Here is a 24424-nt window from a genome sequence, read left to right as displayed (position 1 = left end):
AACAAGGGTTGAGCAAACTCAGCAAAGAATTCGCCCCGCTGGAAGCCTCGTCCTCATGATGAAAGCCAGACTCATCTGCCTCTGCTGAAGAGAGGAGCCTTCTGCGTCTCATGCACACAGCAGGGAGCTGTTCTCCGAGAGGTTGAACAGGACTCATCGGCGTCTAGCCCTACACCGGTCATCTGATGCGGTTGACCCTGATGAGCGTGTGTACTCAGATACTGTACTTAGCCTAGACGTGAACTGGAAGGATCCGACGAACCCCAGTGCGAGACTGGAAATTCCAGGTCCAGTTCGGAGCCTGGGAGATCTGGAAGTATCCACTTGACCCTGACTTTATCGAGCATCGCCGTCGACCGCCTCGCGCCGGCGTTCACTTGATGCTCGTGACCAAATCGGCTTGAAAGCTCCCACCGGCTCGGTGGTGCATAACCCGGCATGCAACCATTTCAGTGCACTGATAAATCAACAGCAGAGGCTTTTTAGCTGTGCGGTCGCATGATTCTTGAGCAAGTCGGACCTTTTGGTATCCTAAGTCAGGGTCAGGCCTTGGCCAAATGCAGCAGCGAACTCTCCCGTCGCCTCAAGGACTCTGTTAGAGTCTCCAGTCATCCATGTTCGGTTAGTAAGGTCCAAGACAGAGTTATCATGTCAACTGTACAGCATCACCTCGTGGACTTCACCTGTTTGTTGTTCCTCTGTCAACGCCCCATTTCCACCGCACAATCCCACGCTTTATTGGGTTGTTCGGTGGAGACGAACCCTAAATGGCAAGCGGGCGAATAAGAGGCGCATTGCGAACGGAGATGGATGGTCACCTCCTCTTGGCTTCCCAGACTGTCCGCAGGTGAGGGAAATCATATGTCTGGTCGCGAATGGATTGCTTCATAGGCGTAGCTGGGAGTTGTTTACCTTGTTGCCTGCATTTCCAGATGACAACCTTGTCCACTTGGGTTGGCACCACCAGAAAAAATTGCGGGAGTCCACTGAAATGCCTTGGATGCCTAGTATACTACTAAGCATCAGACAACCTTGCGATTGTCTTCGATCCCACCCCGATCTCACAAGACCAGGGCGGATCCAGTCACCTACTTTTTGGTCTTTCCTGGAGCAAAAGAATGACAATCATATCTCCCTACCAGGACAGAGGTCGAGGTTGATGCTCATGGGGCTTTGCCGGGTGGGCAATAGGCGGCCTTTCGGGAAGGGTGTCTATGGATCCACGGGTTTGATCGATCCGCCAAGAGAACCTTGGGTGGCTCAGAGGATATTCATTGCCTGAAACGCAGGCAAATCATTGTTCATCAGAGCAAAGGGATGGAGAATCAGATCGGCGCACGCCCTACAATTCCCGGTTCCACACAGATCGGTCTCGTCGCTCTTGTCCCTCTTGTCATGCAGGACGTGTTGTGGAGACCTTGGCAATCAATTCCTAACACCCGACCTCTTCGGAAAGTCTAAGCAGGCATCTGGTTGACAGCTTTCACATGCTATCGTCTGTTGCATAGCCGATGTCAACTGGAAGTGTGCATCCTCGGAAACGCTACCTGGTCCCGCGGGAACGGGTCTCTCGTCCACCTGCACTGCATGCCTATGGGTGCAGAGATGGGCTTCATTTCAGAAATTCCGTATCTCGGACATATCGTCGAGTTGCCTGCCTTGAGCGGTGCGTACTGCGTTGTGCATTATGCGTACTGCGTTCTCGTAGTGTTCCAAGTTACGGGCGATCCAACCCTGAACCGTCCTCGACCCCGGAGCGTTTCAGGACCGGAGATACAATGATACGACGATGATGTAGTCTGGCTTGCACACGCCGGACCGGTCTGTCAAACTCCGCCGCGAGCGCCCTGGCGTTGGCCCGTCACTTGCCGCGAGTTACCCGCAAATCCCGGTCTTTCCGCTTGACTTTTGCAGCTGACAGCCTGACACCCGTTCTTTTGGGCTCGGTAAGACCGAGAACAAACTTTGATCATGCCACCTCCGAACGAGTCCCGCACGACTGTGCCTGACCAACTTCCTGAGGTACCCGTGAAATAAGAGCTTGGAAATGATCCTCATACTTGGACCACTGCAACTACCCGGCCTGCTCTAGCCTGGTCACCAAGTGGAGAATGATCCCTTGATACAAACTGCCTCCTAGCACTAGCGTAGAAGCCTCTCCTGTGCAGTTGTACACTCTTTCCTCCGGTGAGCCTCATTAACAGACCAGTGGCTATTTGACTTTTGTGTCAACGAGGCACCCACCGCGCAAAGCATGGCATTTTAATGTAAACTAATATCAATATGTGTGTGTTACTAACTTACTACTGTGTTGATGTATTCCATGTGTAGTTCTTCCTAGGTATACAGTCCAGAATCCAGATGTGTATGGATTTCTTTCTGGGCCCACGAGGATGCCACATTATGCTGGTTTGAGTTAGTATTACTCTGATGCGTACAGAGCTGTGGTCCGTTAATGAAGCTGATCGCCCCGGGGCCTTAATGATCCATCTTATTTCCTTTTTGACACTTTGACCTCCCTTCGAGTTGCTTTGACCTGGGTGATTGCTTCAACATGAAACTCACGAGGTAGATCCGTTTCAGTAGTCGAACGCGCAGCATACAACAGATTCTTCATATTGATTTCGTCAAGATCATCTGATGCTTCTCCATGGCCGTCCTTCATTTCGCGACGCGACTTGATTCTTGCGTTCATTCTTGTTCGTTGCGTCACCGACGGCCACTATCATAGGCGAGAGTATCACGGCGAGGATCAAGCTTAGCTCTGTCTATTTGGATTGACACACTCAATATCTGACTAGTAAACACCTGATGCGACATGGAGCAAGGCACTAATTTGTGTTGTTCAGCCCATCTACCTTGATCGCTCAGATAGGTGAGTTTTGCCCGGAAGCTTAGGCTAGCATGACTTGCAGCACAGATTGCCACTGCCAAATTCTCCAGATGGAATGCAGCTATATCCGCGTAAATCCGTGGGGGGCAATCGTTGGAGTTCCGTTGCTGGAGCTGACATCCTTCCAAGTACTAGCTTCCAAGGTCCTACCCTGTGAACGAGGGCCCGTCTACCGACCTTACACTCGGATTCAAACATCGCAGCGCAATCCATCCCCTGTGTGAAGTATTTAATACGTATGTGAAGGCTAGTATGTCGAGGTTCCAAATGGCGATGGTGTTGAGGTTCATTATGTAGCGGGTATAGAAGTAGGTGGGTAGATTAGGGCACCGGTGAAGGTACTAAACGGCATTGCATGAATGACGCTGCGGATCATACAGACTGCAAAGGGCCCTTATCACCAATCAAAGGGCAAGAAAATCGGCGCCAGCGCGAAGTTGGTTAGCGCAATGGGGGCTGAAGAGGCTCCTGGGGACTGTCACCTGACCTTCACGGTGCTATACCGCCCAACTGACCAATCAAAGTATGGGAATTATGCTGAGAGTGAGATCTTGGCGTGTTTACGGGGGCTGCTCTGCTTGTTGAGAATCAAATCCAACGTAAGCTGCTGTAATCAAACCCTCGATGGTGTAGTTGGATATCACGTTCGGCTGTAATGGACTATCATGTAACCGAAAGGTCACCGGCTCGATTCCGGTTCGAGGGAGCATTACTTTTTTGAAGATTTCGTTGTCAAGCCAGGAGCACAGATTGAGGTCGAGATTCCCGTTGCCGTAGCTCAAATGCTATACTAGGCTAAAGCCAACCTCAAGTCAGCGTGGACACATGTGGCACTGACAGCATGGCCCATGGAGCGAAGTGACACAAAAATATTCTGTACTTTCTGTGTACTTGTTTAGCAAACATTCGCCAATCCTTGCCGATAAGTGAGCGGGCCCAATTTCAGGCAGCTCCACCATAGTCCAAGTCGACTCCAGGGAGAACAGACGACTAGTTGAAAATCAAGCTGCTGCCACGCTGGAAATGTATAATGATGGCATGATCGAGCGCTCTGCATGTAAATTTTGGCTGAATATTAATAGATGTTGAAGACTTACTTAAATTCCTGGTCAAGGTGGTTGAAGAGCTATCTTTGGCTTGACATTGATTTGATATAGATGCCAAAATCATTTGACGATGTTACAACTGATTACTTTATAGACCCGAAAACGATGGTGTCTTTCGCAATCTCAACCCTCGATGGTGTAGTTGGATATCACGTTCGGCTGTAATGGATTATCATGTAACCGAAAGGTCACCGGCTCGATTCCGGTTTGAGGGAGCATTGCACATCTTTTTTTTTCCTCTCGCGACGAACGTCGTCATTACCCGTCTAATCCTCCGATAATGGCTGGCCCCCAATAGTAACCTGGAAATTGAGACAACGCGCGAGCCTATGAACACCACTAGGCCTTGGTCAATCTCCATCGTCCTCGCAGGTTCTATCGGTCCGGTACGGAATGCACCTCGCCACCAAAGCTAGCAGGCTGCAGGCATGTCTTCAGCATTCGCTCAATGTGCTCGACAATGAGAACTCTTGATCAATTATATGTAGTGCAGGAGAACGGATGACTGTACAGTGTACACGATTGATCTATAGGTATTGATGAGTCTAGGTACATAGTCGGGTGAGAGAAAACCTTGTTCCTCGAAATCACTGACGTCTCGAATTACACTCGTCAGCCAGTTGCAAGCAGTCCAAGATCAACTTCCAAAATGCATCCAAGTCAACACCTCTAGGGATGGTGACGCCCGAGCCAGGGACTGAGGTCGCAATTGAGCGACCCAACTGCCCAGTGATCGAAACATCCTTGCCATGCTGTCCATCTGTCACAATGTGAACAGAAAATCGCTCGCCGCCTCGGTCGTCAAAGTTCAACGCCTCCAATGGGTATTTCGACGCAAAGTTTGGATTCAGCGTCGACAGAATGACCGCTACAGCCAATGGATCATGCAATGGAGGTCCGGTTGCAAGACCAAAGACCTGCTCATATGTTGCAGCAAAGAATGTAAGAAGGGCATGCAGGATCTGTCGGATGATTGTAGGTGTGTCAGAAGAGTCCTTTCCACCGTGTAAGATTCGTGTTTGAACCGTCTCAGTCGCAAGAACTTGATGGGTCAAGTCCAAAGCTGCCATTGTGGTCTTGGCTGCCAGAGCAGGGTTACTAAAGATTGACTCTGATGATTCCGGATCACACTTCACACAAGTAACTCGAAATCATTAGTCAAAGTTCCCTCAGTCTTGAGATGGTGTATCCGAAGAAATCGAACGCACGTATATATTGAACTCAGCCCATGGCGTGACGTTTCCAATACGAGACTGCTCCCCAGGTAATCTGCTCATGGGCGCATCCGTGAAGCCACCACCAATGGCACCTCCCATGATACTCAGACCCTGAATGTGGTCTACAAGTTCAGGGAAAGTGGCAAACAAAAGCGCGACATTGGTCAAAGTTCCAGTTGCAACTACCCAAGGGGTTCCCTTGGGTTGCGCCAGGAGCGCATTTCTCATTGCCAAGATGGGATTCTCGTCGGTTATCGGGGCAACCGAGGGTTTTGGTAGCAGATCCGTGCCGTCCAAGCCAGACTCGCCTACACTCAGTCAGAGAGAGAGAGAGAGACGAGCCTTGAGAAGTAGCTCATTTGTATGCGAGGAGAATTTTGTCTTACCATGAATATCGGGAGCGTGCAAAGCAGGTCTTGAAAAAGGCTTGGGACTTCCAGGGTAGACTGGAATATCTGGACGCCCTATAGCTTCCAGAATACTCCGCGCATTATAAGTTGTATTCTCGAGAGATGCGTTACCGTGAATAGTGGTAATTCCCAGCAACCTAAGAGACGGGTGGTGCGCCGCTAGCAAAATTGCAAAGGCATCCTAAACTTCCAACTCAACAAACTCGCCCTTGTGGCATAATTTACTACCAGACGTGAGAATGATTTTAACATACATCGTGGCCTGTGCAAGGAGAAAAATTAGAACTCGCAGAATCCCACTGGTTCAAGGATTTAAGACTTGCCTGGGTCGCAGTCCAGCCAGAGCGGTATCTTGAACAATTCACTTTGGTTGAACATCGTCCTGCGTCACTTCCGAATGAAATTGACAACTAGGAGTGGTTTCTCAATAATGGTAGCACGGGGCATACGAACCATGTCTCCATCATCCCCGCATCGTGATAAGAGCTTTATCAGCTAGCCCTAAGCCCTACATGCTCGACTCGGAAACAATGGGTCGCCATCTCCGCAGCTAACGCATCGCGACAATCGCGATTCACCCATCGTCAAGCAGAGCAACGTTCACGCGTTGCGAAAACGCTGGGCAAAACGATCTGCGAGGGCTGAGCCCCTTTCCGAGATGCCATGAAAGACCCTTTGCGACCCGGCCTGCAGCCAGTCTCACAACTTAAGACTGGACCAACAACTTCGAGCACTCAGTCGAGTACACTGCTCTCCCCAGCATCTCCCTTGGTCCGATCGTCACCGCAACTACGTGTGCAACGACTGTCCAGCCGAGAAGATACGCAGGACTCCGTCAAAGAGAAGTCTACCGGCGACTTGATCCGCCGAGTGCTCTACCCTCAGACTAGTAGCGGACATGGCGCATCTTCTCCGCAGCCAGCAGAAGAGGTCCTCCCTCCCCTCACGAGTTCTAATGAGGTTGACCATCAACTTTATGCAATCCTTGCGGTGATAATTAGAGATTTTGTCTACACATGGTATTCAAAGATCACCTCCGACCAAGCGCTTGTCAATGAAGTCCTTCAAGTCATTGCACACTGCACTCGAGCTCTGGAACAGCGGATTCGCCAGGTCGATGTGACGCAGCTGTTCTTGGATGAGATCCCTGCTTTGGTGGAATTTCACATACGCTGTAAGAACCGATAGATCTGTCACCGAGTATGATGTTGCTGACTAGGCAATGATTGTGTGCAGCGTATCGCCTCTCGAAGGAGGGCTCAAGTCTATCAGGTCTTCCAACGTCACGTCGAGCGCTGTATCACGAGTTGAACCCTCATCCTGGTCTGCTCCCAATCCCGGACCCTACAGATCCTGACACGGTCACTGCCCAAGCGGAAAACGAGGCCGTGTATCGGAGGTTACTGGCAAATGGAACTCTGGCAGTTCTTCTACCTACTGAAGACCTGGGAAATAGTAGTCTTCGGTATCTTGTGGGCGACATCGTGTCGGATTTGATACTGGGGAAACAAATTGGTGCCAGAGTTTGCCAGGGATGGTTCCTGTGGGAAATCATAGGGAAAGCTGCAGACGCAGGACAACGTCGGGAGGCATCCAAAGGTTCCAACTCTCCCACAGATGTTGGCGCCAGTCAGCTTGACAAATTTGGTCTATTACACGATGAAGATGCCCCAGCCAAGACCGACGACAACCGTCAGTCGCGCACAGCTGTATGGCTATGGTCTATCCTTCAAAACATCTACCTTGTCTACCTTGGCTTGCGTTTCGTGGTGACTGGTTTGTTCCAGGTTGCATCGGGCTCCAAGAAGGCAGCGTCTCGCGATGGCAGCGTCTCTATTCCTGCTGCAACGTCGTATGTCTCTCACGCGGAGGGTCTGCATACCTGGTCGTCAGAAGGTGCTACGACTAAGATCCCGGTTCTCGATTATCGCTTGTACTCCATGCTCTCGCAGGTTCTTTGTATCCCATCACGGCTGCCTTGGCTTTCTGGAATACTTGCCCTTGCCCGACATATGACTCTGGCGGGTCCAGGAAGGATTGGGAAATCAGACGGGATACTAGACAGGTGAGTCCTTGATTCATTATTGCGCATTTCAACCCACCGCATCGCGTATACGGACCTTCCCCCGTTCTATCCACATCCCATGGCCACTCTGGTTTGACCTCGTCTCCCCACTCCCATCACGGGCTGTTTCCATCATTGCAACCCTCAGAGCTTTGGCCTCTTTCTTGCTGCTCAAATCTCTCTCAGTAGAGAGACCGGTGGGATCTATGACTCGCCAAAAATGAGACCCCAAGTGGATGGCTCTTGCGCATGTCAATGTGGGATGATTGATCGCCTGCACTTTGACCCGCATACTGCAACGATCACTTGATCCCGCTTATCACGCCTTCAGATGGTCTGAGCGTTGATGGTTTCAAATTTCCCGGTCATTACCGACGATACCGTGTTACCATACGGAGTTCCTGACAGTGACCGTACGGTAATCTATCATCGTCTCGAATTGCTAGCCTGTCCGGCTGCTGGATTGGCTCAGCTTGTTGAGGTCCGAGCGACCGACGGAACTCGTCAGGGATGTCCGCTGCACCCAGGGAATAAAGCAGGGAAAAACCGCAAAGGCTTGCTTTCTCCTTGGAGTGTGTTCCCTCCTAGGGCGCAATTCACGTTGCTATTTTGTTCTGGCTGTCCTGGTTTGGACAGCGTCCGGGCCCGGCCCTTTCCGTGCCGCTATCTCTTTCGTGTGCGCGGATCTTTCAACTCTACATGGCTAGGCTCAATCGCTAGTTCTTTTAACAGCCGGCCTGATCTTTGTTCAGCAAGGTTCCGGATCCTTGAGAGCCGAGAACAGATAGGCCAAGGAACAGTTAGGCCCGAATTGGCAAAGTCGCAAGGGCTGCTCGAACTCAGTTCTGGGGCTGCCAAAGCAATTGGAAAGCCCTTGGAACTCTACTGCGGCGGACGACAAAGGCACGAGCGAATCCCCAGGAGGACCGGGAATCTCCCGCCAATCCACTTGGCGTGAGAGGTTCACCATCGGATTGACGGTTCGACCTGAGCGGGCACGCGGACGTGCATAGACACGAAGAGCGACATATGCAGCCCGCCTTTTCAGCCACCTGGACTACTGCAGCCGATTTATTCCCGGCCCAACCAATCAGCAAAATACCTGGTGACAAGGCTATGAATTGGCAATTCGACTGGAAATGGCGCATGGGGTCCGCTTGTTGTACGTCAGGTACGCCGCTGAGATGTTAGCGATGGGAACAGGGATCGTGGCTGAAAAGGTGTGAGGGCCAGGCAGGCACGTTAGGACGAGACTGACGAGGAGTCGAGCCCGTGGCATCGGCCTCTCCCATTCTTTTGACTTTCCGCCCTTTCCTTATGCTACTGATCGCCGGGCTATTTGCCTTGGAATTCTACGGTCTTTGGTAGGCTGGGGAAACGAGGCCTGAGCTGCCCTCCGGCGCTGTCGCCCCCAGCTCAGAAAACCCTTGCCATGGCCTATCGTGATTTGCATAGATCTGGCCAGCGCCATTCTGAGACCTGTGCCAGAACTTCGCCCCGACATGGGTTCTCCGAGATGAAGATCATCATCACGGAGAACCCAGCTCAGGACACTTATTACTCACGATGAATGTTTGCCACGCTGATTTTCTATATCATTTCATGTTGTGAAAGCGGGGATTCGAGAGGCAACAAACCATCGAGAGACCATCATACCATTCTTGCGCCGTGCCCACTTCACCATACCCATGCTTTTTCCTGCTTCATGTGTTTCCCGCGCTCTATCCTTGCTATCTCAGATCGGGATCTAGAGCCATTAAGACTGACCTTTGCAGATTTCTACGGCAAACAATTGAGACGTACCTCTTGCCCCCCACTCTGTTGCCCAACATCCTGATCGCGACGCGATCTGCTCTCACACCGGCCAAGACTCGGGGATCAATCACTCCAACCGTGTCCGGTAGTACTAGTGCAGCCTCGCCATCAGCTCCCCAGAGTCAGACAGCCAGCCGGGTACCACCCCCGGCGTCTGGAAGCCAGGCGACACAGATCACAGGTGCTACAGCTGGGCTGACCGCCTCCGCGACAGAGCAAAGCAAGGGTGGCGGTCCAATCCGTGCCGCTGGAAGTCTGAGTGACAGCGTCGTCAGCAGTAACAGCAATGACGAACCTGGATCCAGTCGCGCTCGTCCAGATTCAGGCGACCCTTCTCCTTCGGGGAGAACAGTAGAAGCACGACAAGCCGCACAGCATCCCGTAAAAACATCCCCTAATGATCCTTCCGGCTCAAACCCCACCATAGAAACCCCCGACGCCGAGCATTTGAATCAGAATGGCCCGTCAGCCGCGGAGATTGCTGCTATCAAGCGAAGGTGCGCAACCTCGCTACTGGCCGTGATCCCGCGCAGCGTTGCACGAACTCTCTTCGGCGTTCATGTTTCCCCAGGATCTCAAAGTGCTCGTACCTGCGGCGACGGCGACACCGACACTAACACGGACAATCAAAGCAAGAAGAAAACCTCAGAGATTCTCTCTCCGACGCAGACGGACAAAGATGACTCTGAAGAAGTGCAACTGTTGAAAGCTATCGAGGAAGATTGGTTGGATATCTTGTCCGACGAATATTGTAACAAACACCTGGTCTATTCGATTGTCGAGACAGTGCTTGCTAGACTTCTGCCCGAACTTACTGAGCGAAGTGTGGGAGAGATTATGGAGGATCGGGGTATTGCTTATGTTCCTGGAAGTTCTGATGCTTGATCTTTGAGGCTTTGTGAAAGTTGGGTGATTATGGGGGGGTGATGAAATTTGGGTGAAACCTTGCAGATAATCAAATCGATATAGAAGAGTAATTGATGCTCACACCATTCGAAACGAACTCGAAACCCAGCCGAACAACCAGACTACAAACTCGAACCATGACTCGGAAACTTATCAGAAAAATGACCATGATAATTAATTGATAATGTTTTCGCGTGAGCGATCCCTAGTATAAGTTGTGTATAGTAGAAAAGAAACGACCAAATCCCGAATGAAGATAGATAGACTAGCTGAACATGGTATAAGTTGGAAGAGAAACGGGCAAAAATGAATGCGATCAGAATGACAGGGAAGGATCAAAAAAAAATGTAAAAGAGGCATGCAAAGGGGAATATGTGGGGGGGAAAGCCAGAACGAAAGGGGTGTGAGGATCTGAGATTTCAGAAGGGCCACGGAAGTATATCAACGAGAGAATATCACTGGCAGCGTGACTGATGGAACAATCGAAACAAATGCCCCGAAAAAAAGCCACTCTCCGATCTTTCTGAACGTGCGGGGCTGGAAAGTTGTTGCCATGTAGGTAACTGGGTAATCTGATTCGGGCCTGATACCACGAGTGTGTGTTTGGCAGATGGCTAAGGAAAAGAGAACCCGGAATACAAGAGGACATGAAATTGGTGCACTCAAAAGCTCATAAGAGATCAAAATTCTGGAAACAGGGTCAGGCGTGTAAAAATCATGCTAGATATGAAATTGGCATAACAAGGGGGGGAATCGATCAGGTATAATGATAATAACCAGGAAGAGCTCGTAACAACATTGATAAGAAAGGTCACAGAAAAGACGCGTAAAATGGTATCAAGACACAGAAAGATATGCAAAAAAAAAAAAAAAAAAAAAAAAAAGAAACACGTGAAAGAACAAAGAGATCCGACTGTCAAATACCCCCGTGCGGAGGTCATCCAATGTTCTGAATGCTTCGTTTCTTGGTCACCTGAGGCGCATCGCCATTCTCATCAATTCGTGCCAGTCCACCCAGAACGGCATTGTGCTGATGATTGGCCAGCTCCAGGCGTTCCATCAGCTTGCCAATGGTAATATACTCCTGCGCTGCAAGGCCCGCGGGCTGACGCTGGAAATAGTTCATCACTAGTTCCAGGGCCTGTCGAGCCTCGCCTTGGGTGGGAGAATCGGGGACGGTGGCGGTGGCATTGGTGGTAGTAGGTGACACATTGGTGGACTTGGAGAACGACTGTGACCGCTGTTTGAAGACCGTCTTAATCTCCGAGTCACTGTGATTGCGTCTCATCATCTTGGATGGGTCGATTCCTCGGATTGCGGCTTGCGATTCGTGATCATCAAACTCCAATGGTGACTCCAGAATCGTCACCTCCTTCATGAGATCGGACTTGGACTGAGACTCATCGGCTGCCAGCAAGCTTGGGTCGATGGGCACTGTCGGTAAAGTTTGGCTACGTGATCGATTGACTAGGGAGTTTGAAAGCAGACGGTATTGGTTCGTGGGGGTGAAAGGGCTTTCCGAGACAAGCGTAGAGGTAGGACTGGTCATGACCGAACAGGAAGTGGTGTCCAACATTGTCGTGGTCTTGGAGTACAAGCGCTGTACACCGCCCGTGAGTTCTGGGAGCTCATCGTTGGCCCCCAACTTTAAGCCGTCGTGACTGTGAGTGGGCGATAGAGGCGAACCGAAGCCGTGCGAAGAGATTGGCGAACGTGCGCCAGGGCTTTGAATGGTGGAGTCGGTTGCAGAGCCAGTATTGATGCGGATGGGGCTGTTGGAGCTGCTTCGGACGCCCTTGCGATCCGTTGAGCCTCTTCGAGATTTAGCCCCAATGAGGCTGTTCTTCTGTTTGAATCGTTCGAGCCAGCTGGCCGTCAGAACTTTCTCCTTGCTCTCGGGACATCCACAGGTGCTGGCGAAGAAGCGTGCTTTCTCCCGAATCATCTCGTCACTCAATGGGAAGCCCTGGCGTTGGTAGTTTCGAGCCCAGTTCGACAGCGCCTTTTCGATGTCGGGGACCCGGCCCTTGGCTCGCTTGATAGGGGATCGATTGCCATCATCTGGGTTCAGATACTTCTCTTTCTGTCGTAAAACTTTGGAGACGGTGCTGGGATTGAACGTCAGTGAACAGACCGAAAACGGAAGGACAAAAAGAAAAGACGGAAAGTTGGCAACTGGTCTCACTGGGGTGGAAGGGAACTTGTTTTTACCTTCTTTCAACTCCAAAGAGTGCTGCATGTGACTAGCGTCAGAAAATGGATCCTTCTAATAAGATGTGATGGGAATAGACAGAAGATGGAAGCTCACCTCCAATGTCAGTCTGTTTCGCCTGCTTGTTCTCCTCATGATAGAGACACATCTGGCGCCGATCTTCGTCGGTCAGGGTTCTGCGTGGAGTCGCACCACCCGTCGACGTCTTCCGGATGGGAGGCACTGGGGCCGAAGGTGACACGGACGTGGGCACCGACACGGCTGGGAGTCCCACCTCAGCAAACGCCGCTTGATGGGTGAGCATACTGGGCCACGCATGCGAGGGCATGGGCAGAGGCATCGAGGCGTACGGCGGAGGAATCGACATTCCATACGTGGGGTCCACAGCCATGAGACTGGAGGTACCAAAGTCAAAGCCCGTATACTCGGGCAATGGAGGAGAACTATGCGGAGAGGAAAACGAGTTCAGTTCAACCCAGGGTGAATGCGCAAAGTCATTTTCCGGTGACGGATCCGTCTCCATGGCGGTTGTGGAGTCGTCCATTGTCGCCAGTTTGGAAGAAGTCTTGTAATTTGGATCGGTGGGATGAGAAAGGCGATCTCTGCCTGGGTGATCAGGTGATTGTCCGATGCACGTGTCGAGTCGAGGTATCGCTTGTGAGCGCTTGTCGTTTTCCAGCAGAGACTCGAAGCTGTTTCAGATGGTTCCGAGGACCGACAGCAATGTGATTGTGATCTCGACGAAACAAGTATGAGAGACAATATCTGTCTCATTCAACGACCCGAATAGGCGAAGAGGGACTCCACAAGCTGCAGAGCAGTGACCAAGCCTCGTCTGGAAGGATCTGAGGCACGATCGATCCGACGGTGCAGATGCAGTCTGAAACTAGGTAACACTCTCGTCTTGTACAGCCCTATGGGATGTCACCGGGATGAGCTTGCGTCTGATAATCTGAGCGATCTCGGGTCGAGGGGGGGGGGGGTGTATCTGGAGCAGTGGGTACTTGGTGTACTTATGTACCTTTCTATGATCGAAGGGGTGGGGGTGGTCTGGATATAAAAGAGGCGCGCGGTCACATCAGATGCATAAGCTCCAGGGGTAACGTTAGTTAGGAAAAAGTCCACGAGGAAAAGATCGGGGCGGGCGAGGGTGAGAATAAGAGTCTTAATGGAAGACCGATCGTCCGAATCAAACCCACGAGATGCGGGCCAGGCTGTAGCCGGAGTGAATCAGGAAGGCAGAGAAGCGAACGAGTCCATCCCAACGAGCACGTCGAGTCGTGAGGGGGGGGGGGGGGGGGGGGGGCGACGATCCATCTTTCGCGTGGACAGGAACGAGCATCTTTGGATTGCGACTGGCCTGCAACGGGCAGCTCTGGCAACTGGACTGGGCCAAATGGCATCTCTCTTGGCCCTGATAACCTTCAGGTCCTCCCAATTTCAGCAGGGGAGACGTTCGATCTTCCGGGGTTGATTGGCTCTGTTGGAAAATGATCCTGGCGTGCAAATCCCCCAAATCAGAATGAAAACCCGCCCTGCGAAAAGAAATCAGAAAACGGAAAAAGAAATAAAAGGAGAGACGGTAGGAATCAAAATGGTATTGGTGAATTAACAGTAAAGAAAAGAAAAAGCTAAAAGCCAGAAAAGAAAAAGAAGAAATCAGTATAATGCAAGATCCGAATCCGTCTGCTGGCCGGGTAGTAAGTAGTATTATTGTCGTATAATCTTGATTACCCTCAAGGCCAAGATGGCATCTGAGCGAAGGTTGCATCTTCCCGTGGACAATCAATAGTTCAGTACTATCCGGTCTGATGCATGACCTCAGGTGACTGAGGATGGAAAAGAAATTGATCAACCGGCTGGGTCTATTTGACCAACTCATTTGGCTTGCAATCACGAGAATATATATACTAAGCAATTGTATGATTATGAACTGTACAAGATGTGATGCATGACTAGTATGAGTCTATGAGAGGGTCAACATGTTATCGTCAATACAGTATTACTGTTCAGTAATCAGTATTCACCAAGTGACATCACCAGCGGCAACTCGTCAGTATTGTAAGATGTACTGTAAGCTGTATCGCTCAATGGTACAATACTGGTTTCTCAATACATGAATATCACCGGGGAGAAGAGATGAACGGCGGGGTCTGACAGGAGTTTGCCGAGTTGCTCCAATCAACACACTACTTTACTCAGGAAAGTAGCAAGATAGATCTCCGACGACGAACTGCCTGATCAGAAAGAAAAACAAGTCTAATTGGATGATTGGTCTCCGAAAGAGGTAAAGGCCACAGCTAGCAGAGGATGTGTGTGTGTGTGTGAGAGAGAGAGAGAGAGAGAGAGAGAGAGAGAGAGAGAGAGAGAGAGAGAGAGCTATCGAAAGAGCGAGTATCGTGGTAACTTCTAAGTGTTTATCCGGACGGATGAAGACCGCAGAGCGACTGTAACCCAATACAGTCTACACATCCAGAAGATCAGATAGCAGCATAGCACCGGGAATGTTACGGTCCTACTGTGGGTCTCACCATTTCAATCAGTGAATATGTGTAAGAGCCTAAGAGGATAGTGGCAGAGCCGACAGAAGCTTTTCGAGCTACACACGCAAGAACCAAACTCTCAAAGTCATCGAGTACAATTTGTCATGCACCCGGAGGAGTTTGCCCACTTGTCAGAACGATCAGACGGGAGGCTGGATGTCAGCCGAAAGCGAGGGTTCAGAGTCCTGACTGCGCACTTGCGCAGTCGTTTTTCTCCACAATGATATTGCATATTAGTACATTAGTATCCCAGTGAGTCTATATACTGCAGTGACCGGTGACTACACTGACCCCAACTACTGCAGTTGGAACCCGGTATGCTGCGGCAAATGATCGCTGCTTTAGGCACCAATCTGCCTTGTTCGCCAACCCAACTGTCATTTGGGTGGATTGGTACCTCTCTTATACGACCCGTTTCGCAGTACACACTGACTATTTCGCCAGATGCCTGGGTACGTATCAACCGTGGTGTCTCCAAATCTTCCGACCCCATGAGGAAAGTGGATCTTGGTCGGCGGATCGAGAAATCGAAGGCATGCGAAATACGGTTCTACTGGAGGGATGATATGTCTTGGATGAGGAAAAACGTGTGCGGAAATCCAACCACATCACTGGACAGTGACCGTGCCGGCCTCGAGTGAAGAATCCTTGATCCTAGAGCATCAGCAAGATAAAAGCATAAAAAGCAACCATGCCAGAGCCCCCGCCTCAGCAAGGAATATATCCAATCTGCGAAGAGGCCTCTGTCGGCGTTATCCGGGGGCTGCGCAGAGGAGGTTTCGATTTCGCCGCCCAAACGTCGTCAAAGCAATGTCACTTAATTCTATCCATTGAAGACGGATGTTCATGATCAGGTTGGTAACCGGGAAGTGCCCGTTGATGGTGTATAAGGGGCGAAAAAAAGGCAAAAAAAAAAAGAAAGGCAGACCTCGATGGGCTCTCAAACCTCTTCCACCCATGGACGAGCTGCTTTCACCATCCCCCCAGCCGTCGGTAAGGTAAGCCTCTCCGCGCCTGATTTGACCATGCACTACTGGGGGAGGCAAAGCAGATCATCCGCGGTGCCTAGGAAATGAACCGACTCGAAAGAAAGGTCCGGGGGCCGGGTGGTCTCGATAGATTTGGGTCGAACAGACCGCGATAACGGATAGGTGCTTGAGTAGACCGCTGAAGCTCACGCCCACATGACAGTCATGCAGGCCAAGACGATCCAAGTGGAGCTGTCCATGACTCAGGATTCGATCTCGAGAACAAACTGCTCTTGCTCTCAGTCGGATCTGACTCTCTGTGGCATGGTCCACTCGTTGAGACGGACGGATCCCCATCTCGGCAGGACGGGAGTGACGATGATGGTTGATTTCTCCGTGGCTGCGGCGGTGCTTCTCCTCCGTCTGAGCGTGATACTTTATGCGATGCCCAATGCCATCGAGTTCCCTTGTCGACCTTGTGGACGGAGTGGGTCCGAACGGTCGCCTTTCCCGAGCTCATAACCAACATCTCTTGCTGCTTCTGCGACTTCTTCCTTCTTCATCGTCTCCTTCTCATCAGCTACCGGTGTCATCTCATGTGACCTGTCCAAAACTCGAACGTCGCCAGGAAGCAACGTAACCCGGACGGGTGGAAATCATGGATGTGGAAAGTTTACCAATGAAGTACTCCCTCTTGCCCTCGGCAACCCTACTGGATCCAGAAAAGGTCTCATTTGTCCTCCAGCTCAGCAGGCCTGGATCGACAGAAGGTTGGAGAAGAGACCGGTGGGTTGCATTTCGGACGGGTCAAAGGTCTCGCACCACTTCTCATAGATGTCGACTATGGACGTAGATTGGACCGAGTGAGGGGTTGCCATAGCTCCAAAAACAAAAGCCCCCGACGACACTACTGTGATAGCGCGCCTTTAGGCCGAGCACCAGGGAGTGTGGCTTCACGGGAGCGCGAGCGAGGGCGAATTGCCGGATTGGGTTATCGTATCTCTCCTGAAGGAGTTGCTGTCGATCTCTCTCTCTCTCTCTCACTCTCTCTCTGGAGTCTGGACAGTCCACCCACACCGAAGTCCAGCCAGCCAAGCAGACCGTCCTTTGGGTGAATTCGGCAGCTTGCACGAGATCCATTGGTCGCCTCGACCCCCAGGTGCATCGAGGCAGCGCGAGAGATAATCTCCAAAATGCCGCCTCCGTCTTCCTTCTCTCTCTCCTTCTCTCCTTCTCGTCCCACTTGGAGGGCATGGCCACCCTGGGGAGAGCAAATGAGGCGCCAGAGAAATATAGGCTGAGGAGCATGGATCCTGTGGCAGCGAGCGAATCTCCGCGGCGATTCGATATGAGAGAGCATCCCATCTCTCACTAGCCTCCGTACAAGGGCCGAACCAGGTCCAAGCGGCCGACCCTATCATCGGCCAGAAGAGCGCTCTCGGCAGAACAGGCGAAGGAGGGGGAAGGGCTTGGGCCTCCAATGATGTCTGTAGGAGTTTGTTTTCCGCGGCTTGACCCTGACTCTGACTGGCCAGTCAGTGAGCAGTACAGCCTCTGTATACTGTATTAGTGTATACTGTCTAAACTCAACACTGTATGTATACTTTGTATAGTGTATATCCAGTGCCGTATTGTGTCCCTTACTACACTGATACACTCGTGACTCAACAAGTCACCAGTCAACAGTCAACACTGTATGATGATCTTCTCACGTGCATGGCCATTCCGGCAGGTGATCAGAGCAATCAGCAATGACAGCCACTTGCGATACTGAATACAGTACTCACTGTATATAGTGTATAACACGTAAAATACGGAGGGAATTCAATGCACAATTGCATCCAAACATTCAGCCGTTCAGTTCAGCCTTCCTCAAGGGCCACTCCACTTTCCCTCTGTCGCGACCCACTGCGGTCCACGACGGGCCGGGAACCTTCAGCGATCAAGGACGTTTGATCGACCGGCCGAGATGAAGGTCATTTAGTAGTCAGAATCCTCGTTTTGCATCTCTTCGTGAGGGGTGGGTGCGGGACACACAGTTTGTGATGGTTCGAGTCGTGGTAGAGCTCCCATCGTGAGACGACCGTCGTGGCTGGGTATGAGGGGAGGTAAGGTGAGGGGGACCCTTCGAAATCCACGAGTGTGAGGAGAAACCAGATAGGAAATCCAAAGCGATGTATGACGGCGGAGGGCCGAGAAGGATGGAGCCTACATATGCCCCCGTATTGTACATTGTATGGTACAGCACTACGGCTGAGTCGCTGACTGCGGAGTTGACTCAGAAATCGGGAGTCCTGCTGTAACGATACATAGTTACATGACCTGATAACCATGATACAGTAGTTAACATTGACAATAGATGACAGTACCGCAGCCCCCGAGCACAGACCATCTCACCCAGTCCGGCAATGGGACATGCAGAGCAGGTATTGTACTTTACCATACGTCAGACCGTGGGGAAACCCCCAACCGAGGCAACATCTGTCTGACTCTCCGCCCTGTCTGATATCTCAACTGCTACTCTCTGGTGACAACCTACAAACCCAACAATGGGGACACACATGACTGATGCATCGAGTCATCATGTTGTGGTGGGTTCTCATACCAAACAATCTCATTGCCTTCAGGTTGGTATTGATACCACGAGCTCTTTTGGGGAGGGGTTACCGACTCACCGAGGACAGAGAAGTCTATAGAGAATAAACTATAGGCTACAGAGTCATGATGTGCGTTCTGGGCGACTGAACTCGAATGTTACACACAGACCGGGTATGTGGCGCTCGATGCCCTCGCTCATTGGCCTACAAAGCGAATCATGCGAGACTGAATTATTCCCCCGTCTCGAATACGGTTGGGCCAAATCTGAATCGCTCGTTGAATAATGTTCACCTGTACAGTAGCAGTAGTAGAATTTGTACTGGTATTACTCAATGTAGTAGTACTGAGTTCCTCCAGTAGTCCTGTCAACCTCAACACAGATGCTAACATCCATACTGGTTGGCCCTTGTCTGCTCGACTGACCACACTCCATAGCGCAGCCCTGACTGGCGAGAAAAAAAAAAAGGAAAGTAGCCCTAGGTGCAGTATGTAGCTCAATCATAAGCGTTCGCTGGATTTCATTCCAGAAGAGGGTTGGATTGGATTGACGCATGTTTAATCTCGGCCTGGGAGTCATCTGATTCCCCTTGTGATGGAGTTCTTTTCCCTCTCACATGACTTTGTAAATGCTAATGAGCCCATACAGAGCTCACGTTGGGGTTTCAAAAAATCACTTGTCATGTTCAACCACGACGCCTACAGTTTGCAACAGTGCATACAGTAGCAATCAGAATGGAGCGATTCGGTCATTCCCGGCACGGTCGTCTCGATCGACCATCTCGTCCAAAAGGCAGTATTGCAATCTCATCTTACAGAATCCTTATAATGTTACCGCCCATTCGAGGGTATGCACTATTCACTGGCTTGGGGTAGAGGCCTAAAACACGGTAAACATCAAGTCTCATTGAGGGAAGTTAATTGATTGTGCATATCTTCATCGACAATTTCAAATCAACAGGCCTCCATACCAGTACAGACTGATGATGGACTTCCCCCATATAAGGAAACCCCTGTTCGACCACCATTTGAAAATCAATCATGATCCCTCATAGCTACCAAGTCGACATTTGCTTTGTAACTGCGACATAATCCATCGCTAGCCAGGTTCGATATACCGCTTCGTAATCGGCATGATCACACACTCTTTTTTTTGTATTTATTTTTCTGATTCGTTCAATTTTCCTCATAGCCAAGGACTGCATGCATCATACCGTTGAGATTCTGACTGGGAGATGCTGATCAACGTTGCAGTATGGCGGTTGAATGGACGGTCTGGGCGGGGACCTAACCCGCAGATCGAGGTACCTGAAAGAGAAATCTCTTGTTCGCTTCAGTCGCCTTGATTTGAATCGACAGTCTGAGAGCTCACGTGGTATCTCGGAGATTGATCTCATTTCTCAGTGCACGAATCAGATGTTGGTTTGTGAACGCCACAGATACGAACCTCCTCATCGCGAAGGTTTGAATCAGGGCAACGACGGAGGAAAAAAAAAGATGAGGCGGAACTCAACAGCGGAATCGGACCGACGGACTTAGCAGGACTGTGGACGGGTCTAGCTCAACCATAATCAAGAGATTCGAAGACACCAACATATTGGAATGAGCGGGGGGAAAAAACTCCTCGGCTGATTTCTGGCCCTGATCATCTCTACAACTCTGTTTAGTTCAGGCCGGGGGAGGGGGACCTCGCCCGCATTGCAACCAGACTTTGCACAGTCCATCGGAGAAGGTGTAGAAAGCAGTTTAGACTGGTCGCAATTGAAATCTCGGTATGAATCTCGTCGGGCCCAAGTCAGTAGCCCAGCCTGCATTCGACACTCGAACAACCCCGAGAGTTCATTCTCTTTGGCCGACCTGCTTTTCTCTTGGCCGCCCCTCTTTCTGTTCCCCTGGTGGTCAGACTCAAGTGCAGGTACGATGTTTTCGATGAGACTTCGATACAGGAACACTTCTTTCTCTCTCTCTCTCTCTCTCTCTCTCCATCGTAAAACGGCCATGCACCAGCGTATGCATGTGCATATTTGAAGGGTTCACTTTGGTCCGGCAGGGATTCGACCCTAGCGTTAATAGCGTACAGGGTTGATGAGGAGGGGAAGTAGCCTCTTAATGGACAGTAATTTCCTTCGGCTTCGGCTGAGGGTCTTTGCCACAAGGACTTTTCTTGCGAGACGCCGAATATATGCTTGAAAGAGTTCGCATTCAGCACGTAGGTGACCAAGATGAAGTACTACGTTGAATATCAGAGATACCCAGGTATACTTATGAACGATGGTAGTTGACTAGTTGACCAGACACAAGCAATGTGCTTCATTGCTATTCCTGACTCCTGCTGCCATTACCATGCTTCAGCCATGCAGCGCCGCAACTCAGAGAGAAAGGGAAAACCTGCCAAACCAGGGAGAAAGCTCTCCCAGGCATAAAAAGCTCGACGTCTGTCCGTGACGAGAAAAGTCGCATTCTTCCTCGTGAGTCTCTTCCGAATTCAGGTACCCTCGGATTCCACGGACGGAACGGGAGTATTCACGCATCCGAATGTCGGGCAGAAAGTGAACCAAGAAAAGCTCGGTCAAAATGGAGCCATGAAATTGAAGTCCCGGAGCATTCGTGCTCAAGTGGCGTGCCATGTGTCTCTCTGATCTCCTTGACCGGTGAGCTCGGGCATGGGCTCTGAGGAAGCTGAAAAAGGTATTGTAGCCTCGCCTCATGCAATGCAATGCATCGCGCTGCCGGCTGGGATCTTCTTCCACGAGCTTGTGGATGCCTGAGAGGAGGAACGTTGGGCTCATCCCAGAGCTTGCGAAGGGTTCTAAACCCGCGCTCGGTGTCAGATCGATCACCTGATAGGAGAGGAGACCCTGGATCAATAGAGACGAGATACAGTACTGAACGTCATTATAGAACGAAGGGAGGATTCCTTTCTTTTTCTGGTGGAGTCTGTCCTGTCAAGTGCTCGCCTCATCGATGCGGGTGAGCGTAGAATTGATCGAATCCGGTGTGAGAGGGAAATGGAATCGATCTGCACTTCTGATTGCTTCGTTCACTTGAATTTTGGATCCGTCTGGCTATCTCTTCAATCTCAGATAGTCCTGATGTCATTCCGTCTCTTTTGCAATAAGCTTGTAATCAGAGTATGTGCTGTGAGTGGGAAGTCAATAAGGTCACTTATTGCACATCAGTCTTGTACCACGGCACCAATGCCTCACCCACGGCGTACAAATTGCCCCGACAAGGTACGGTACATTACATATAGTCATATACAGTTATACACTATACACTATACACTATACACTATGCACTAGTTATGAGCGCCTGCACCTATGTACACAGTACAGTAGTCTATGTACGTCCAATATCTCTTGGTATTCATATCCAGTGTGTGAGTGTGCACTGTATTGATTAATTGGTTACAAATGCCATCAGTCAAGAGCAATACCGTATTGATCTTTGAAATCACGAGAAATTCCTCGTCGATACATTTGGATACTCTGTCAAGCGGTCTGATAGATGAATGTAGACTCGCTGGACTATGCAGACGCAGCGTAGCGCACCAACCTTTGACCGTCGCCTGAACCGTGGTACGCCTCCGCACACGTCTATTTTTCGATCCATGGAACCCAGCTGGGTCATCGATGAAGCTGCATGGACCGGTCTGGCAGGTAATCAAGGATAGTGACCTGCAACAGTCCAGTCATCTCGGTCTGGCAGACCAGCAGTGCTGTCCGTGCTGATCAAAGGGTATAGGGAGCCAGCATCGAACGGACCAGGCCGCGATCCCCGGTGAGGAGTGGCCTTCCGAACCGTTCAAGGATCGGGCGACTCGTGCGCAATACTCCACTGACGGCCGCCCTCAGCACTAGACTCGTTCGGGGAGGAGATTGCCCAGTACGGACTACTAGACTGAGTACTGACTGCCACTCAAGCCTCAGACTCTCTTTCCGAGAGTGGAGAGTTGATTCGCAGTTCGCTCGTGCTGTACGATGGGTGACTTGATGGACACGGTAATAATATATATACATGGGCGATATGCACGGCGACCAAGACCGTTTTGGACGCTTTTGGCATTCATCCAGACTCCTCACCGGAGCCGTGGACCGAATGGAAACCCAACCCTGGAGCTGACGAACGGGTTCGAATCGTCAGTAAAGTCAGTAGCGACTCTAGCGAGTAGACTCAGTAGCGCTTGTGGCCAGATTCGAGTTCTCGGGACATAATATCAGTCAAAGTGGAGTAAGCACGTCTGAGCAAAGTTGAATCGATCGATGCGGACCGCTCGCTCACCATCGCGCATGACCGATATGATGCTACATGGGAGATTCGGTGACACTCATTCGATGGGGACCTCGTGGATCGACCTGTTGTGGCACCTCAACTTCGAACCCCCAGGGTGACCGGGCTCCTATAGATGGACGTGGATGCATGCCCAGTGCTGCACATGGAGTGTAGTGATTGTAATCAGATAAGCGTCGCAAACACAGCTGGATACGCATTTCGATCTCCTTTCCTCTTTCACCGCTTGTTAACGACGTCGGACCTTGTTGATTTGGTAAGCCCTCATGGAAGCCTCAGGATAGAATACCACACGCCGTCCGCGCGTGAACTTCGCACAGCTTGAACTGCCTAATGCACTTTGGATGCGGAGTGGGTGGCCTGTTCCCTCCAACGTTTCGGGTCCTGTGGGAAAGAAGAAACCTAGTCGGAAAATCGGAGCACGCCAGTCCCCCGCCACTTTTCGACCGCAGCTTATGCTAATAATTTTAGGGACCAGAAGATCGACAGGACGGCCGGGTCTCGCCGAATGCTTACAGAAACGGGTGTCCAAGTACTGCCCTTTTGGATGCTGAGAGTGCTGATCTGCCAAGCTGGACTGATGGGCCGTCCGCAGCGAGGGACGGCTTTTGATTTTCACAGCCGTTCATTTCCCCACGTAGTACCGCAAAGAGTGCAGCCCCGTCGAGGAGATTCTGGGTAGCTGGTCATTCTGCTCTCTGCGACTTCTCGCCCGAAGCTCACACCCCCCGCTCATTCGTACTTTTGACACGGTTGATCCGAATCTTGGTACCGAGCGTGGGACACTGCGGGTACACGGACTGCAGTGCACGGCCGTCGACATGGCATTTATACTACCTGACCACCTCGTTCATCGATTGAATCCGGCTGGATCGTCTGCTAATAATGACAAACAATTGAGCCTTGGGATTTGGCCCCGTCCTCTCCTATCGGATCCCCGGATCGTGCGACGGAAACTTCAGCCTCGGAATGCAGACCTCGTGAATGTCCCAGTGAGCGAGAAACCTCTCAAATAATGAACCGCTGTCGTAAGCGTCAAAGCCAAGTTAAGACCAGAGCTGAGTTCTGCGGCGTCCGGTCTAGACGCATCCAGAAGGGAGGACAGGAGGCATATTTTGAGCACCAGAGGCAGTGAATTCTGAACCATCAATTTGACGCTCTGGGGTTCAAGGCTCATCCACCGAACTGTCCAGTTCTCTAGCCTCCCCTCGTAAATGACAGGGCAAGCACAAACTGTAATACTGTCCGGCCTTCTCGCAAGTAGAGAAGATCATGGGAGTGGGTGGAGACCATTGCCCCCTCTCGTTCCCTGTTCGAAGCTCTCAACTGTCATCATCCTCGGGAGCTTTGGTCTCAAGCTGACGGCAGCTGGGGAAAGGCGTGAGCCCTGGACCGTGCCTCCGC

The 24424-nt window shown here is 51.0% G+C and overlaps 5 protein-coding genes across 5 annotated transcripts; 3 read left to right on the top strand and 2 right to left on the bottom strand.

Annotated features, from left to right (window-relative positions):
• Positions 1-4586: 4586 nt before the first annotated feature.
• Positions 4587-5882, bottom strand: N7539_007500 (uridine-cytidine N-ribohydrolase; the record flags this gene model as incomplete). Its single annotated transcript, XM_056937101.1, has 4 exons — positions 4587-5129; positions 5208-5524; positions 5603-5763; positions 5830-5882. The coding sequence occupies 4 exons, from the start codon at positions 5880-5882 to the stop codon at positions 4587-4589; spliced, it is 1074 nt and encodes a 357-aa protein (XP_056787900.1).
• Positions 5883-6289: 407 nt separating this feature from the next.
• Positions 6290-7695, top strand: N7539_007499 (PXA domain-containing protein; the record flags this gene model as incomplete). Its single annotated transcript, XM_056937100.1, has 2 exons — positions 6290-6800; positions 6863-7695. 2 exons carry the CDS (start codon positions 6290-6292, stop codon positions 7693-7695), a joined length of 1344 nt encoding a protein of 447 aa, XP_056787899.1.
• Positions 7696-8830: 1135 nt separating this feature from the next.
• On the top strand, positions 8831-10391 carry N7539_007498 (uncharacterized protein; the record flags this gene model as incomplete). Its single annotated transcript, XM_056937099.1, has 2 exons — positions 8831-8862; positions 9602-10391. The coding sequence occupies 2 exons, from the start codon at positions 8831-8833 to the stop codon at positions 10389-10391; spliced, it is 822 nt and encodes a 273-aa protein (XP_056787898.1).
• A 958-nt stretch (positions 10392-11349) lies between these two features.
• On the bottom strand, positions 11350-13168 carry N7539_007497 (uncharacterized protein; the record flags this gene model as incomplete). Its single annotated transcript, XM_056937098.1, has 3 exons — positions 11350-12520; positions 12624-12645; positions 12721-13168. The coding sequence occupies 3 exons, from the start codon at positions 13166-13168 to the stop codon at positions 11350-11352; spliced, it is 1641 nt and encodes a 546-aa protein (XP_056787897.1).
• Positions 13169-22259: 9091 nt separating this feature from the next.
• Positions 22260-22590, top strand: N7539_007496 (uncharacterized protein; the record flags this gene model as incomplete). The annotated part of the gene is made up of 2 exons (XM_056937097.1): positions 22260-22389; positions 22475-22590. The coding sequence occupies 2 exons, from the start codon at positions 22260-22262 to the stop codon at positions 22588-22590; spliced, it is 246 nt and encodes an 81-aa protein (XP_056787896.1).
• Between the last annotated feature and the right edge of the window lie 1834 nt (positions 22591-24424).

Source organism: Penicillium diatomitis, assembly GCF_028827545.1.
Source record: "Penicillium diatomitis strain IBT 30728 chromosome Unknown utg000010l_segment0_segment0, whole genome shotgun sequence".
NCBI classification, from domain to species: domain Eukaryota; kingdom Fungi; phylum Ascomycota; class Eurotiomycetes; order Eurotiales; family Aspergillaceae; genus Penicillium; species Penicillium diatomitis.
Note: the sequence above shows the minus strand (reverse complement) of the source record. Positions and strands in the feature narration are given on the sequence as shown.